Genomic DNA, 14,912 nt, shown 5'->3' with positions numbered 1-14,912 from the left:
AAAAAACAAACTAAAAAAACCCCCCAACAACTCTAAAAGCATGCAAAAGGGAAACAAACCTCTTACAGGTCAATGCTTAAAAAATGAAAAAGGTTTTGGAAGCTGCTACCTAAACAGAATGCAGCCACAGAAGTAAAGAAAGAACGTTTAATGAATATGCCAAGAGGAAGAGAGAAACAATAAGGGAAAAGCTCAATGGAGGAAGGCTAGGATCAAGATTTAAATCAATAGGGAAAGTCCTCTGAAATACAGGAGAATTAAAGCCTTAAGTAAATCAAGATCGACCAGCTGAAATAATCCACTCCACAGACTTCAGAATAATTTTACATCCCCGTAACCCCTAACCAAACGTGGTTTTAGACACCAGGCAGCCAGTTCTCAATTGCCAGTTCTCAATGATCGCATCTGAAAGAACTCGATCTGAAAGAATACTGACACTTTGGAACTCCCCACCCATTGATATAAGGCATGTGCCTTCACTGGATTATTTCTGGCACCTGCCGAAGACATTTCTACCAAGTTGTTTAGAAAGTTGATGCGATTTTTAATTTGTTTCCCTCTATTGTAGTTTTAATTTTTTGTATGTTTTAAATGATTGTTGTAAACTTCTCTTAGTGATATGCTTATTGTTTTTAACTTTTTTTTGTAAACCACTTTGAGGTTTCTCCTACGATCAAGCAGTATAGAGATTTTATGAACTAAATAAATAAATAAATTGCTTTAAACTAATAGAAACAAAAAATCCTGATTATTACAGATTTTCCCCCTTTGTTTTCCCTTTTTCATACTCAACGTTTTTAACAGGCCTATTCCTTTTGTATACATATGTTCTATACAGTTTCAGGCTCCTGCACCCATATCCCTAGTTTGATGGGAAATAAGGCAGGAGAACAGCTGTCCTACAGGCAGCTGCTCACACCTGATCAAACAGGCGATGGCATTAAATGTATCTTTGCATTTAAAGTGCAAATAGCATTAGTTGAAGGGGCTGATAATTAATGGCGTCCCAACAGGCACGGACAGGGAAATGAACCTTTTCTCTCTGCTTCATTTCTAATGGGAAATACAGGATACAACTTGTTAATTGATTGAATACACAGTTTTACATAGCTATATGGACTTGTGTCATAGTCTGCAGTTCCCATTACAAATGACTTGAGAATTTCAGCACCAAGGCTAATCCAAAAACTGATGTGTGTTTGTGTGTGAGAGTGTGTGCTCACCCATGACTGTGTTTCACTTCTAGCTATTGATCCAAAATTAAAGGTGTCCTAAGTCCTATTTTCTGTAATGCCACCTTTGCAAAGGAGCTCTTTCTTGCACAGAGTCAACTGGAAGCCCCAAATTATTGGCCGTAATTTATTTAGTGGGCTCCTTCCCACAAAAAACAGGATGGGATTTCCCAGTGGGAAGGAGGATCCCAGCTCATCAGAATAAAACTGCAAGGGCAAACATCAATTTAGCAACACATTTCCACCAACACTGGTGCTGGAAGCCACAAATCAGATTGGTAAATGATAGTGTGAAATTGCACAGGGCAATTTTATGCTGGTCCTCTGACAATCTGACGACTGAACGAACACAAGGCACTTTTCCCAACCCCATATTTGATTGTCATGGGACAACATGCGTACACTCATATGTACATGGGATCCATTTACCACCAAGAAATTGAGGGTTTGGGTCACCTGCATACATCTCTGTGCAAAATGGACATGGAATGTACACTCCTTGGCACGATCCTGATCCTTCATATGTACACTGGATTCAACATCTGCCTAACGCACAATGCATATGCAATTTAGCTGTCGACCTTTTGAACAGAAGCCACCTATAAAAATTGCACATCACTTTATACTGTTAAACACTTGACAAATATAAAACTGCTGTAACATAACAAAGGGGAATGAACCTTCTGAGGATCTCTAAATTACCCTCGATGCCTTGGTGATATACGGAAAGCAAGTTGCATTGCAAGTACTGCAGGAAGGAAAAGAGCTGCGTCCTTCTAAATTATTTTATACTGCTCTGTAAATGGTGCAGAAGGAAAGGGGAATAGATGTTCATTTACGAAACAATCCTTCAAGGGGTGGGGTGGAAAGAAGCATGGTGCCAGTAAACATTTCCAGGAAAGAAGCGACATGTTAGGTGAAATTGCTTAGCAGCAGAAACCCCCCCCAAAAAAAAACTTTAACCAATAGATTAAAATGGCGAAAATTAATGATGAAAGGATATCAAGTAAAGCATTAGACTGTTAAATATTTTATCCCGTAATTGCTTAGAATGGGTATGTGTATATATAGAAAAACATGTGAAAGGTATTTAATTACCTTTTTGTTCCACTTCTATTGTAGAGAAAGAAGAAAAGCAGGAAAGGAGAAAAAGAGAACAGATTAATGGTATTGTATTGGCGAGACACTTTCCTCTTGCACTGAACTATTTAGCCTTCATTTTGCTTACTGCTACATTCTGCATTCATTAGTTTGTAAGGCCTTTAAAAAATACAAATCAAACCCTTATAAAGGTTTATTACAATCTTTTTTTTTTTTTTTAAAAAAAAAGCATGCACCATTGTATCCATAACCCATTAATGTCAGTGCAAGGTTTTCATTGATTCTGTCGGATTAACGACTAGGATTCCATTGAACACAGGAATGACAGGAAATTCTTGAATATACAGCCTCTTCATAATTGGCTGGTCCCCAGTGTATCAGTACTCCCAAAGAATTATATGTTCCAACTTCCAAAGAAGATGTTGACATAGACTGAAACCTCCTATGGCACTTATATCATCCTTGTTTTAAAAAAAACAGAAAAAAATCTTGGAATAAATGTACATAACAGCAGTTATTCCCATTAGATCAAATAACATATGTCATCTCCTCACCAAAAAAGAGAAAAGAAACCCCTTACCTAATGCCACAGGGTAATTGATTAGCCAATGATGTAATTAGATCCACATAAATCAGTGTATGATTAAACAATAGTTCCGAAGGAAAAGACATGCTTTGTGTATTGAATAATTACTTCCTTTTTTTACCTGGACTCATTTCCTGCTCTCAAGGATGCAGTTAGGAATTTGTCAAGTATTAGAAATACAGATATGGATGAACTAAGAACTGATTCTGAAATGACGAAAGAGCGCAGGGCTAATTTTTTTTAAAAAAATAATCTTTATTGCTTTTAAAACTTACAAGAAAAGAAGAAAGAAGAAAATAGGCGAAAGAAAAAGACAAAATAGAGCAGAGAAGAAAAAAAAGGAGAAAGAAAAGAAAAAACAATACAATACAATCAACAATACAAAACACAACCTTAACACACTAAACTAAACAAAGCAAAAGAAGAACAATTTAAAAACATATACCATACCATTTCATTTCTCTATCTTTCATTCCCTTATTTCATCGACCTCCTCTCACCTCCCTTTTTGTATTCCTCTTCTATTACTTGTTTCAGCAATTCCTTTCCATCTTTCTCTATTTTTATCATTATGAATATCTTAACATATTTTGTACCTTATTTTCCATTAATACTGAAATACTTATTTATACCTAACTCCTTATAGCATTTCTGCTAAAGCCATAAAATTTCATTCCAACAATTTTCTAACGCTCATTAAATTTACAATATTTCTATATATAAACTTTAAACTTTCCCAATCTTCTACCACCATCTCTTCTCCCTGGTCTTGGATTCTGCCAGTCATTTCCGTCCATTCCATATAGTTCATCAACCTGGAGATCTTCTGTCCGAGGCTCTTAAATCTTTTCCAAGTCCCTTCTGCAGTTTTTCTTCATATTCTTTGATGCTGAGGGTGCTGAAGCGCAGGTCTTGGGGGGGCCCCGACCCAACCATGCCCCCATTCCCTCTCGACAGACCAACCAACTCTCCACAGCTAAAACCAGTGTCCATACAATGTCTCAAATCATGTTTCAAGGCTCCTCCAGATCCAAAGGCCCCCACAACTCCAATCACCTCCTGACCCAGATTCAGGACCCAAAGGTCAGTAAATCTCTGCATGAAAGAGTCTATCCAACCTTCCTTCTTCAATCCAAACAGGGCTCCAATCTTCAAATTCTGACTTTTTCTATATTCATTCATAAAAGGCCTCCACTTATAGTCCTCAGTTTGCCTCTGTAAAACTGGGGCTTCCACTTGCATTATTTTAGGTTTAACAACACCAACATTCTCCTTCGTCTTCTCCCCAGTTTGTCCTGTCAAGGTAGGTTCCTGTGTCAAATCCTGAACAATTTCTGTATTAATGGTCACTTTTTGTTCCAAATTAGTCACTTTTTGTCCCAAGTTCTCAAGTTTGGTATTCATAGCGTCCGTCTTCTTGTGGAGCTGTTCCAACGAATAGCTTATCTTACATAATACAGTCACTAAGGCGCCTTCTGTCAACATTCTTAAAGTCCAAGGTCGATCTCTATTTCACACAGTTCTTATCTTGCAACTGGAAAAACCCAAGCTCCACTCTTGTAACTGTTTCAAAAGCTCCCTCTAGAGGGAAACAGTCTCCACTTGTATCAATCCTTTCAAACACAGTTTAAACTATAAAGATAGTTTCTTTTCCTACTTTTTAAACGCAGATGAGTACAATGGAAACAATATATTTCTCTTATTGCTAGCTGTCAAAAAAGTCACTCTTTCTGGCAGCCCGTTTCCAGGTTCGGAGCAGTGGTAATTTGGTTTTTCACTCTCTCCTGCAGGCTCACTAGGTCCAAAATTTCCCCCCCTCTTCTCCTGCTTCCAAGGGGGGTTTAATAGTTTTAACCGATGGAGATTTAATCCTTTACAAAAATAAACTTTCCAAGGCTTTAACTTGCAACTTCTTTGCTTCAATCTGTTTACAAAAAAGGAAGGCGGACTTCCTGTTTAGAACCTTCCCGTTTCGATGCCAAATTAATGAATTTGAGGATCTAATTTTCCGTTCTACTCACGGGTAGTTGTTTAAAATCCAATTGTCCACAGGAAAAAGTCAGCGCTCTCCGGCAACGGTGATGCGGCTTCACTCCGTGAAAGAAGCAGTCAATTCGAAGCACCGCGCCACTCACCCCACTTAATGCCAGTGTGGTGTAGTGGTTAAGAGCGGTAGTCTCGTAATCTGGGGAACCGGGTTCGAGTCTCCGCTCCTCCACATGCAGCTGCTGGGTGACCTTGGGCCAGTCACACTTCTCTGAAGTCTCTCAGCCCCACTCACCTCACAGAGTGTTTGTTGTGGGGGAGGAAGGGAAAGGAGAATGTTAGCCGCTTTGAGACTCCTTAAAGGGAGTGAAAGGCGGGATATCAAATCCAAACTCCACTTCGCTCCGGATCCCCAAATCAGGGTTTCCCTGTGAGTAGGGGAGGCGCAAAGGGTGCCAGCCGAATCCCAAGTTCACAGGCTTCTCCCGCCTGTGATTTCAGTGGGTCTCCGCCTTCGCCGTGGCGGTCAGACCCTAATTTCCGCGGAGCAAATTCCTCCCGATCGGAGGAACTCGCCATTGCCTGGAGGTGCCAACCCGGAAGTCCTGATTTCAACACTTTTTGAACCATGCCTTTACTGATACCAAAAGGCCTTTCGTGAAATGTCCAGAGAAGCAAATTTCCAATCTGTTGCAGTGGGACATTCTGCACCTGTGTCCTTCCTAACGCCAATGCTTGCTGGCCTAGGGGTTGTTCTGTTCCCACTGGGGCTTTTACACAACACATGGAGTTAGGTAAAATCTGATTGAATTCATAACTACTTCTACATTTTGCTTAGCATGGCTTTAAGGAATACATGAATGCGATGTCTGAAGTGGGGCCCACACCTTCCAACAGTTGACAGACGAAAACAGGGACACTCTTGTCAAGGGGTTGGCATCAGCAGTTGACATCACTGAACATTGTTATGCAAACACAACGAAGTGAGAATCCACACAGAATGGGCTTGTGCAACTGGCTGTCTACAGTTCATGCAGCAAGGCAGACACATGACATTTATCAAAATACCATTAAGTAGTGCTGGGACCCATTGCAAGGCTAGCTCAGCCTGCTTCAAAAACAAAAAAGGAGAGTGGTGGTGACTGCAGGGAGATCCAAACCTCACTCACCCCACACATTTCTCTACAGATGTCTCTGTCTGACAATAATAATAATGATTTTATTATTTATATGCCGCCCATCGGACTGAGTTGCCCCCGCCACTCTGGGCAGCTCCTAAAAATTATTAAAAACACAAGAAAACATGAGAAAGAACCTGACTCACTAGGGTTTCCATACGTCTGGAATTTAATTGGCGAAAATAGCTCAACAACTTTTGTGTCTTGAATTTTACCTCTAGAAATATGGCAACCCTATGACCCACCCCCTTAAAAAAGGCAGAGTGAAGTTCAACCTCTGAAGCGGTCTCTGATCCTAGGGGACCATTCTCCCAGGTCTCAGAAGCTGCCCATTTGTAGATGGAAATCAGAGAATTCCTGTAGTCACGCCTCCACCCTTGGTTCTGAGGCTGGGATGCTGAAGTCTATCATGTTCAGCTTCTTAAAATCCTTTTCAAATCTCAGCACGCTTTGGAAGTCCAATAACCCCTTTTTCAGTTCATGTATGGCCTTTTCTTGGTTTAATGTGCATTAGGAGGGCATCACCCATGAATGAAACAATAATGTGGTGTATCCCTCACAGCTTTAGCCCTTTTACCTTCTGGTCTGCATGGATGGCTTGAACTAAAGTCTCAATCATCACCACAAGCAGCAGTGGTGACACTGCGCAATCCTGCCTGGCCTCCCTTCCAAGGTGGATTGACTTGGGAGTCATGGCCGTTCATATGAACCAGTGCTGTAGACTGGAATATACCTGAGTTTTTGGGAAACCCTCTCCCACCCCAATTCCGTTTAACCACACCAAATAACCACACCAAAGATAAAGGTATGGCTGGCTGTTTGCTTTTATTGCTAAGATGGACTGCATTCAGGAACCTGTGAACCAAATCAGCCACTTGATGATTGGGGATAAACCCTGCTTGGTACAGGGAAGTATGCTTGGATAGAAATCAATTTCACCTCTTCACCATTATAGCAGAGTGGAGCTGGGTGTTTCAGCAAAGAACCAGGGTGACACCATCCAGCTTGAGCAGAATTATGAGTCTTTTCAGTTATCTCCTCTTTTATATTGGAGCTCTCAACGATTCCAGAGTGCTGAAAGAGTTCATGGTCGCCCTTGTACCCTACTCCAAGCCAACATGCCCAGATGATCTTGACAACCACCTTTTAAATAGCTCTTGCGCTCTTCAGGGTTCCACTTGAAGCCTACCCATGTTTACATCAGAAGAAGGATGTGGCAATGACCAGCTGTGTATTAGCCTCAAGCTGTAATTAAGTTTCTATTATGTCCTTGTTATTTGTTGTTTGCAAGCCGCTTTGGCACTCATTTGAATGGAAACGTTATAGAAATACAATAAATCAAATCAAATCAATCAATCAAGCTTACACAACTACCTCCATTAAAAATAACCTGAGTGGAGAAGAGCTTTTGAATTACACTGCGAATGACAGGTTATGCCCTCCATTTTATTTCATTTTGAGTAATTACTATTTATTTGATGGTCACGATAACATGTCCTTTGGTTTCCTTGACCTTGAAAAACATAGACTCCATATTAATTCATTGATGTACTATATTTCAGGGATTGACAACCTGAACTCATGGGTGGCCCAGAAATTGAGAGATGGAGGGAGGGAGAGAGCGAGATCAACAAATGGGAACAGCAGAACATAACTGACGGTCCATGGTAGTTGGGTAAAATACTCTGTATGTGCTCAGAAGTTAATTGCACTGTGTGTGAGCTGTGAGGGGGTGTTGGGAAACTGTGTACGTGCAGCTACTCACACAGAGTCAATTAAGGTTTGGCAGACAGCCAGAAGGCAATCTGAAGGAGTAAGTCTGCCTGGTGATAACAGAGGCATGGAGACAGCTCCCTGAATGGTCACACTCTCTCAAGGGAGTGATAATTAATGGCCTACTTACTGGTAGTTCGTGAGTTCAGTGGTTCAGTGTGTCAGTGTAGGAGTTGTGAGTCATGTCAGAGAGAGCTAGCATAAGATCTGTGTTCTGTTCCTGTAAATAGTCCACTGTATATAATAAACACCTAACTACAAGTTCCTGATTCCTGCTTCGTCTATCCTGTCTGCAGCCAAGTCGCCAATTGCTTCCGTGGATTCTGCATTTATTCTGCTAGGTCTGGCTAAGGTCCTGCAACTAGTCAGAAAGTTGTGAAACACCAAACAGGTTTTGCCAATAAGCCTAAGGTAGATAGGTCCATATAGTAGATACGTATAGTAGATAGGTCCAATAAGCCAACAAAGGTCCGTATAGTTAAAGCCATGGTTTTTCCAGTAGTGATGTATGGAAGTGAGAGCTGGACCATCAAGAAGGCTGATCGCCGAAGAATTCATGCTTTTGAATTCTGGTGCTGGAGGAGACTCTTGAGAGTCCCATGGACTGCAAGAAGATCAAACCTCTCCATTCTTCAGGAAATCAGCCCTGAGTGCTCACTGGAAGGACAGATCGTGAAGCTGAGGCTCCAAGACTTTGGCCACCTCATGAGAAGACAAGACTCCCTGGAAAAGACCCTGATGTTGGGAAAGATTGAGGGCACTAGGAGAAGGGGACAACAGAGGACGAGATGGTGGGACGGTGTTCTCGAAGCTACAAACATGAGTCTGACCAACCTGCGGAGGCAGTGGAAGACAGGAGTGCCTGGCGTGCTCTGGTCCAGGGGGTCATGAAGAGTCGGACACGACTAAACAACTAAACAACAACAGATAGGGATGGTTGTCTCTCTAATGTTGTGTTATGCCACGCTCCCTCCATGGAAGTCATTTCATGACTGGTGGCTTCGGCACTCTCTCAAAATTTGAAATGAGTCTGCTAGTCCAAAAAGTTTGGCGACCCCTGCTATAGTTTATTACATGTAGAATTTTGAAAACAGCATCATATGACCCTTGTTGCAAATATGACCTCCGGGATTCTCTCTTTGGAAAGTCTACTTTGTGAGGACAGTTTTCTTTCTGAAGATTGTCTCTCAATGGGCACTTACCATAAAATCATTATTTATAACAACTTACTGGGAATGTCTGGCTGACTACTTGAGCAAACCACCCTGACAGGCCTTCCAGAGTTATTGTACAGATTAACAGAACAGAACAGCCCCATGTACGCTGTCCTAAGCTCCTTGAAGGATGGAGAGGATAAAAATGTAATAAATAAGATATCGTAAGCAGTGCCCCTTCCTAAAGTCTTTACTGGGTCTGGTGTTATTTAGTTCATCCATGAAAGAAAGCCCTGCATTGATTTTTCATACAAGTCTTCAATATAAAATGACTCCTTTCTGCTTTCTTTGCTGTATTAATATCATTCAGAAATGACACATCCCAAGACTTAAAATGCATCTTAGGGTCATTTTGGACTTCTCTCCTTGGGGGAAAATTAGAATTCAGCCATATGCTATAGCTTGGCTTTTCCTGCTGCGCTGTAATTCATCACCCGTCAAGTTCTTCAGTCCATAAGAGGTCAGAAGCAAATCAAAAGCACGACTGTGCTATCTTGTACGGATGTCCCTAGAGCCCGTTTTCCTCCCTATGATTAATACAGCTCATATTTAATCTCCACAAGAAAAACATTTGATCCTTCAGATGACACAGATTGCCTCTGCAGCTGCCAGAACCAAATGAAGGGAAATATCATTCAAATGTATTTATGATCCTCATTACCTCAAATCTATTGGTAGCACTGCCGGGCTGAAGCCATCTCACGCAGCACAATCCTACGCTTGTTTGCTCAGAAGAAAATCCCATTGTTCAATGAGGCTTACTCCAAAGCAAATCCCAAATGGACTGCAGTCTTAATGGTTTAAATACAAGCAATGATTGTTAATACCCAATGCTTTTTGTTGAGGCAGTAATTTAAAAGCAGTTATGCCACACTACAGCAGAAGCATCCCGAATGTGTATATCACACACTGAAACAGCCTCCACACCTTCCAGCTATTCCTGTAAAGTTGATATTTTTCGATACCTGTCTATGGTAAATCATTCTCCTCGTTTTTGCTTTTAGGGAGATTCCCTAGGAAAATTAATCTCTGCAGGGGGACAGTTGATTCTTGATTTTAGCACACAGGCAGGCCAGTTAGGTAAAGGTAAAGGGACCCCTGACCATTAGGTCCAGTCATGGCCGACTCTGGGGTTGTGGCGCTCATCTCGCTTTACTGGCCCAGGGAGCCGGCATACAGCTTCCAGGTCATGTGGCCAGCAGGACTAAGCCGCTTCTGGCGAACCAGAGCAGCGCACGGAAACGCCGTTTACCTTCCCGCCGGAGAGGTACCTATTTATCTACTTGCACTTTGACGTGCTTTCGAACTGCTAGGTTGACAGGAGCAGGGACTGAGCAACGGGAGCTCACCCCGTCGCGGGGATTCGAACTGCCGACCTTCTGATCGGCAAGTTCTAGGCTCTGTGGTTTAACCCACAGCGCCACATGGGCACAATGTGTTTTCTGAATTTCCAATGAAGATTAGCAGCTGAGATAGGGGTGTTTAAACAATCTGCTATATAAAATTATAGAAAGGGAAGACTCCAAATGTGATCACAGTGACTGCCCTAGAAATAAGTGAACTTTCCTTTGAATAACTTGGAATTTCCCCCTGCCTCAGCTCAGATTAGGAATCAAGGTGGATAAAAGCCAACAGATAAAACTGTCCATCATTTTGACAAATTGCAGCAGTCCAAGATAGAAACTTTGACAGGTAAATATTCCATTTTCTTCCCAACAGCATAAGGAAAAGCTGCAAGTGGATTTCTCAAGATAGTAACTGCTATACAAGAAATAGTAGCTACTGTTGCGCTGTTAAGTCAACAGGCCCAAGAACATTATTTAATTTTAATACATTAAACAAGACTGCAGGGCCTGATGGCTCAACAGTAGAATTCCATTACGTTTACAGTTTCAATAATAACACCAGTTTGGAGGGGACTGTTTGTTTATATTATATTTATATTATAAATATTGCTTCTTGGACTGAAACAAAGAAAACATAGATATTAAAGCCCCAAACCCAGTAAGAAATTGTGTAGTCCTAAAAATCAGTTTCACTGTTAATGCCAGCGGTAAGATTCTAGCTACAGTGGTGGCTAACAGGCTGAAGATGATTGAAAAAGATTAAGTAAGGGCAAACAGTTAAAGGATACTATCTAAAAGGCAATTAATATAACAGATAATTATAATAACAGCTTGATTCCTTCTATTATTTATTTTGTTGATGCTGGGTCTCAAAAGAAATTTGGAGATGGAAATGTGTCTTTGGCTTGGGCATCCTAAATGATAGTTAAAACACCTTCTGACAACCCCCTATATTCCAGTATAGGTCAACAGCACCATCTAGTGTATCTCACACTCTGAATGCCTGCAGAGAACTCCTAAATAGACAAATATCCTGGGTTTTTATTGCCAGACCAGATATCTGGTTTAAACCCTAGCTAGTCTGCACCAGCTAGTTGTTTTATAGTGGAAGTTCAGAACCATTAAGAAGCTGGAACCTGCTGCTAAATAAAGTAGTAGTAGTAGTAGTAGTAGTTATTTAGCACCATCAGAGATGGGGTTTGGTTTCAAATTCGCACAAATCTGTGTGGCACTACTTCAGTTCCATTGCCTCCTTCGGAAATTCCAATTCAGGTGGCCCAAGATAGATAGATAGATAGATAGATAGATAGATATCAACTCATACGAAATATCAAGGAGGTGTATAAAGGTAAAGGTAAAGGGACCCCTGACCATTAGGTCCAGTCATGACCGACTCTGGGGTTGTGGCACTCATCTCGCTTTAGTGGCCGAGGGAGCCAGCGCACAGCTTCCGGGTCATGTGGCCAGCAGGACTAAGCTGCTTCTGGCGAACCAGAGCAGCGCACGGAAATGCTGTTTACCTTCCCGCCAGAGAGGTACCTATTTATCTACTTGCACTTTGACGTGCTTTCGAACTGCTAGGTTGGCAGGAGCAGGGACTGAGCAATGGGAGCTCACCCCATCGCGGGGATTCGAACCGCCGACCTTCTGATCGGCAAGTCCTAGGCTCTGTGGTTTAACCCACAGCGCCACCATAGCAATATATAAAAGTACAATAAAAACATTGCAAAAAAATTAATACAATGAATTGTTAAAGATGTTCTGTAAGGAATTATGAATTGTAGTGTATAAAATTAATCAAATGAAATTGGAAATGCTGGGAATAAATAATGATGAACGGTTAAATATAGAAATAAAAATACCGGTATATTACACAGGCAAACCAAGAGCATAATAGTATTAATCATTTGGGAATTTTGTCATCACAGAATCTTATGGTTAATACATACAATGCGATGATTGTGGGAGTGAACTATCACAAGGAAAATTGCAGTGGTTTGATGAAATGGTAACAAGCTGAATATTCACCCTAAAATAATATTTTTTGTTTTGATCTTTCCATTAGCAATTCTATCAGAAAATATGAAGAGTTTGCGACCTAATATTAATGTGCACAAGGGGCAATGGGAGAAATTTGGTAAGGGTGAGGAAATAAAAAAGATTTGTCAGAACAATGTTATAAATTTACAGGTTATTAGAGCGAGATCATTAATTACCGAAAGATTGGTAAGAAGGTTCTAGAGTTAATTTAATAAACCCATTAATGAATGATACCTTAAGTTCTTTGTACTGTCAGGTTTTTTAATGTCTGTGTATTAAAGAGCTGAAAAAGTGCTGGCAACTTTAAAAATGCACCTCTCATTTGAGGTGTGCTTTTATGATACTCTAAAGTTCATATACCAAGCTGGCTGGTGAAAACACCAGTGCTCAGTGTGAGTCTTGCAATATCTTTTGCTAATAACCAGTCAGCCAGCACTGCATGAGATTTGACATGAGGAATGTTTTATGCACTACTTCCCACTATATTTCTCTGCCAAGTATATGAGCCTTGGCTCTTCACATGTGTTATCATGCCAACAACACTTTCACTAGCCAGAGCCCTGCGTTCGTTCGTCAGCTCTGGTGCAAAATATATTGCTCGCCTAAGGCCAAAGATGGAGGAGAATTTCATTTGACCCACATTTTCTAAGCAAACTAACCTAATGTACACGTCCTGGCATTATACGCAGGTCGGAACACAATTATCCTTCAGATTTCACACTTATCCAATTTTTGTGATGCACTTCTCAGCTCGAGATGCACGCAAAAATGTACATTTTAGAATAAAATATTTTAGAAAGGAGTACATTGAATATGTGTTCGGGAATGTAGCTGGTAATGAAATATTATTTAAACGTTTAATTTGTGATAAAATGCAAACTGAAGTATATACAGTGGTACCTCGGTTTTTGAACGTCTCTGTTGATGAACGTTTCGGTTTTCGAATGCCGTAAACCCGGAAATAAATGCTTCAGTTTTGGAACATGCCTCGGAAGTCGAACATCCCACGTGGCTTCCGTATTGCGGCTTCCATACTGAGTTTTGGATTTTGAACGTTTCGGAACTCGAATGGCATTCCAGAATGGATTCTGTTCGAAAACTGAGGTACCACTGTATTTAGTTACAGATTTAAGCAGAAGTGGTTGGGGCGGTGTTATCCTGACACCAGTATCACTGCCACTTTTCTGGGCGGGGTGGGGGAAAGGCAAGGTGCTGGTGAGGGGAGGGGAGGGTCGTGGTTGTCAGGAGGGTAGCACTGCTGGAGATTAGCGTTTTGAGTTCAGCTGAAGGAGAGTTGAGGATTAGAATCGTAGAGTTGAAAGGGACCCTGAGCGTCATCCAATCAAACACTCTGCAATGCAGGGATCTCAAGAGGGTCCCCCATCCAATTTGAAACCATGCCGGACCTGCTTAGCTTTGCAGTTTTATTGCTGCACCTCCGGGGTTGGTTGGGTTGGGAGTGGGTGGTAAAAGGTGTGAGAAATACCTAATATAATAATTATTCATCGTGGGTGTGAAACAGGGTTGGAGAGTTTAAAATAGGATCGGTATTATATTAACCATTGTTACCTTATGTAATAAAAAAAGGACTCTGGTCAGTTAAGTCCAGTCAAAGGCGGTGGGATGGGATTGTGACGCTCATCTCGCTTTCAGGCCGAGGAAGTCGGTATTTGTCCACAGACAGCTTTCTGGGTCATGTGGCCAGCATGACTAAATCGCTTCTGGTGCAACGAAACAGAGTGACGGAAACCAGAGTGCACGGAAACGCCGTTTACCTTCCTGCCTCAGCAGTACCTATTTATCTACTTGCACTGGTGTGCTTTCGAACTGCTAGGTTGGCAGGAGCTGGGACAGAGCAATGGGAGCTCACCCTGTCGCAGGGATTCAAACCGCTGACCTTCTGATCGACAAGCCCAAGAGTCTCAGTGGTTTAGACCACAGTGCCACCCACATAATTATGTAATAAAGTAACACATTAAGATAAAGAAAAGACTGAAACCATATGTTTATGTACACTAAGTAATCATAAAACGCTTGTTTCTTGTTTCATAAATTAATTGAATTATACCATACACCTATTATTTAGCTATGCTAGGGGTGGAGTACACAGATAAATATTATCTGTGGTGGCATCGGGGATAAAGGGGGATTACTGAAATACCCAGCAAAAACCCAGCCCAGAACTGTACGTCTTGTGAGGAGGTGCCCCAGGGGAGTGTGCCAGAGCATCTCAGAGCAGGGGGTGGCGGTGGCACAACGACTGCAGATCTAGATAATAAAGATAATATGATAGATTATCTTTCCTTGTACAGCCATAGGTAGTTATCTGTCATGGATTCTATGGGGATGGTACCTGAAAACTATCCATCATCCCTAGCAAACTGAACACAGAGAGTCAAGAACTCTGGGGTCATAAAATGAGCATTTATTGACTGCCACTAGTCAGGGTCCTTTAA

The 14,912-nt window shown here is 41.4% G+C and overlaps 1 protein-coding gene across 11 annotated transcripts in view; it reads right to left on the bottom strand.

Moving 5' to 3' along the window:
- ADGRL3 (adhesion G protein-coupled receptor L3) overlaps positions 1–14,912 on the bottom strand; it is a 534,652-nt gene that overhangs the window by 212,946 nt on the left and 306,794 nt on the right. For 10 of the 11 annotated variants that reach the window (XM_080987086.1, XM_080987079.1, XM_080987081.1 and 7 more), the window contains exon 6: positions 2,331–2,345. The exons of the other annotated variant lie outside the window; for it this stretch is intronic. In XM_080987086.1, coding sequence (XP_080843212.1) covers positions 2,331–2,345 — 15 coding nt within the window. The remainder of the gene's footprint in view (positions 1–2,330; positions 2,346–14,912) is intronic. 11 annotated transcript variants of the gene reach the window in all.

Source organism: Podarcis pityusensis (genome assembly GCF_964106645.2).
Source record: "Podarcis pityusensis genome assembly, chromosome: 17".
NCBI lineage: Eukaryota > Metazoa > Chordata > Lepidosauria > Squamata > Lacertidae > Podarcis > Podarcis pityusensis.
The sequence above is the reverse complement of the archived record's forward strand: the minus strand, read 5'-3'. Positions and strand labels throughout refer to the sequence as shown.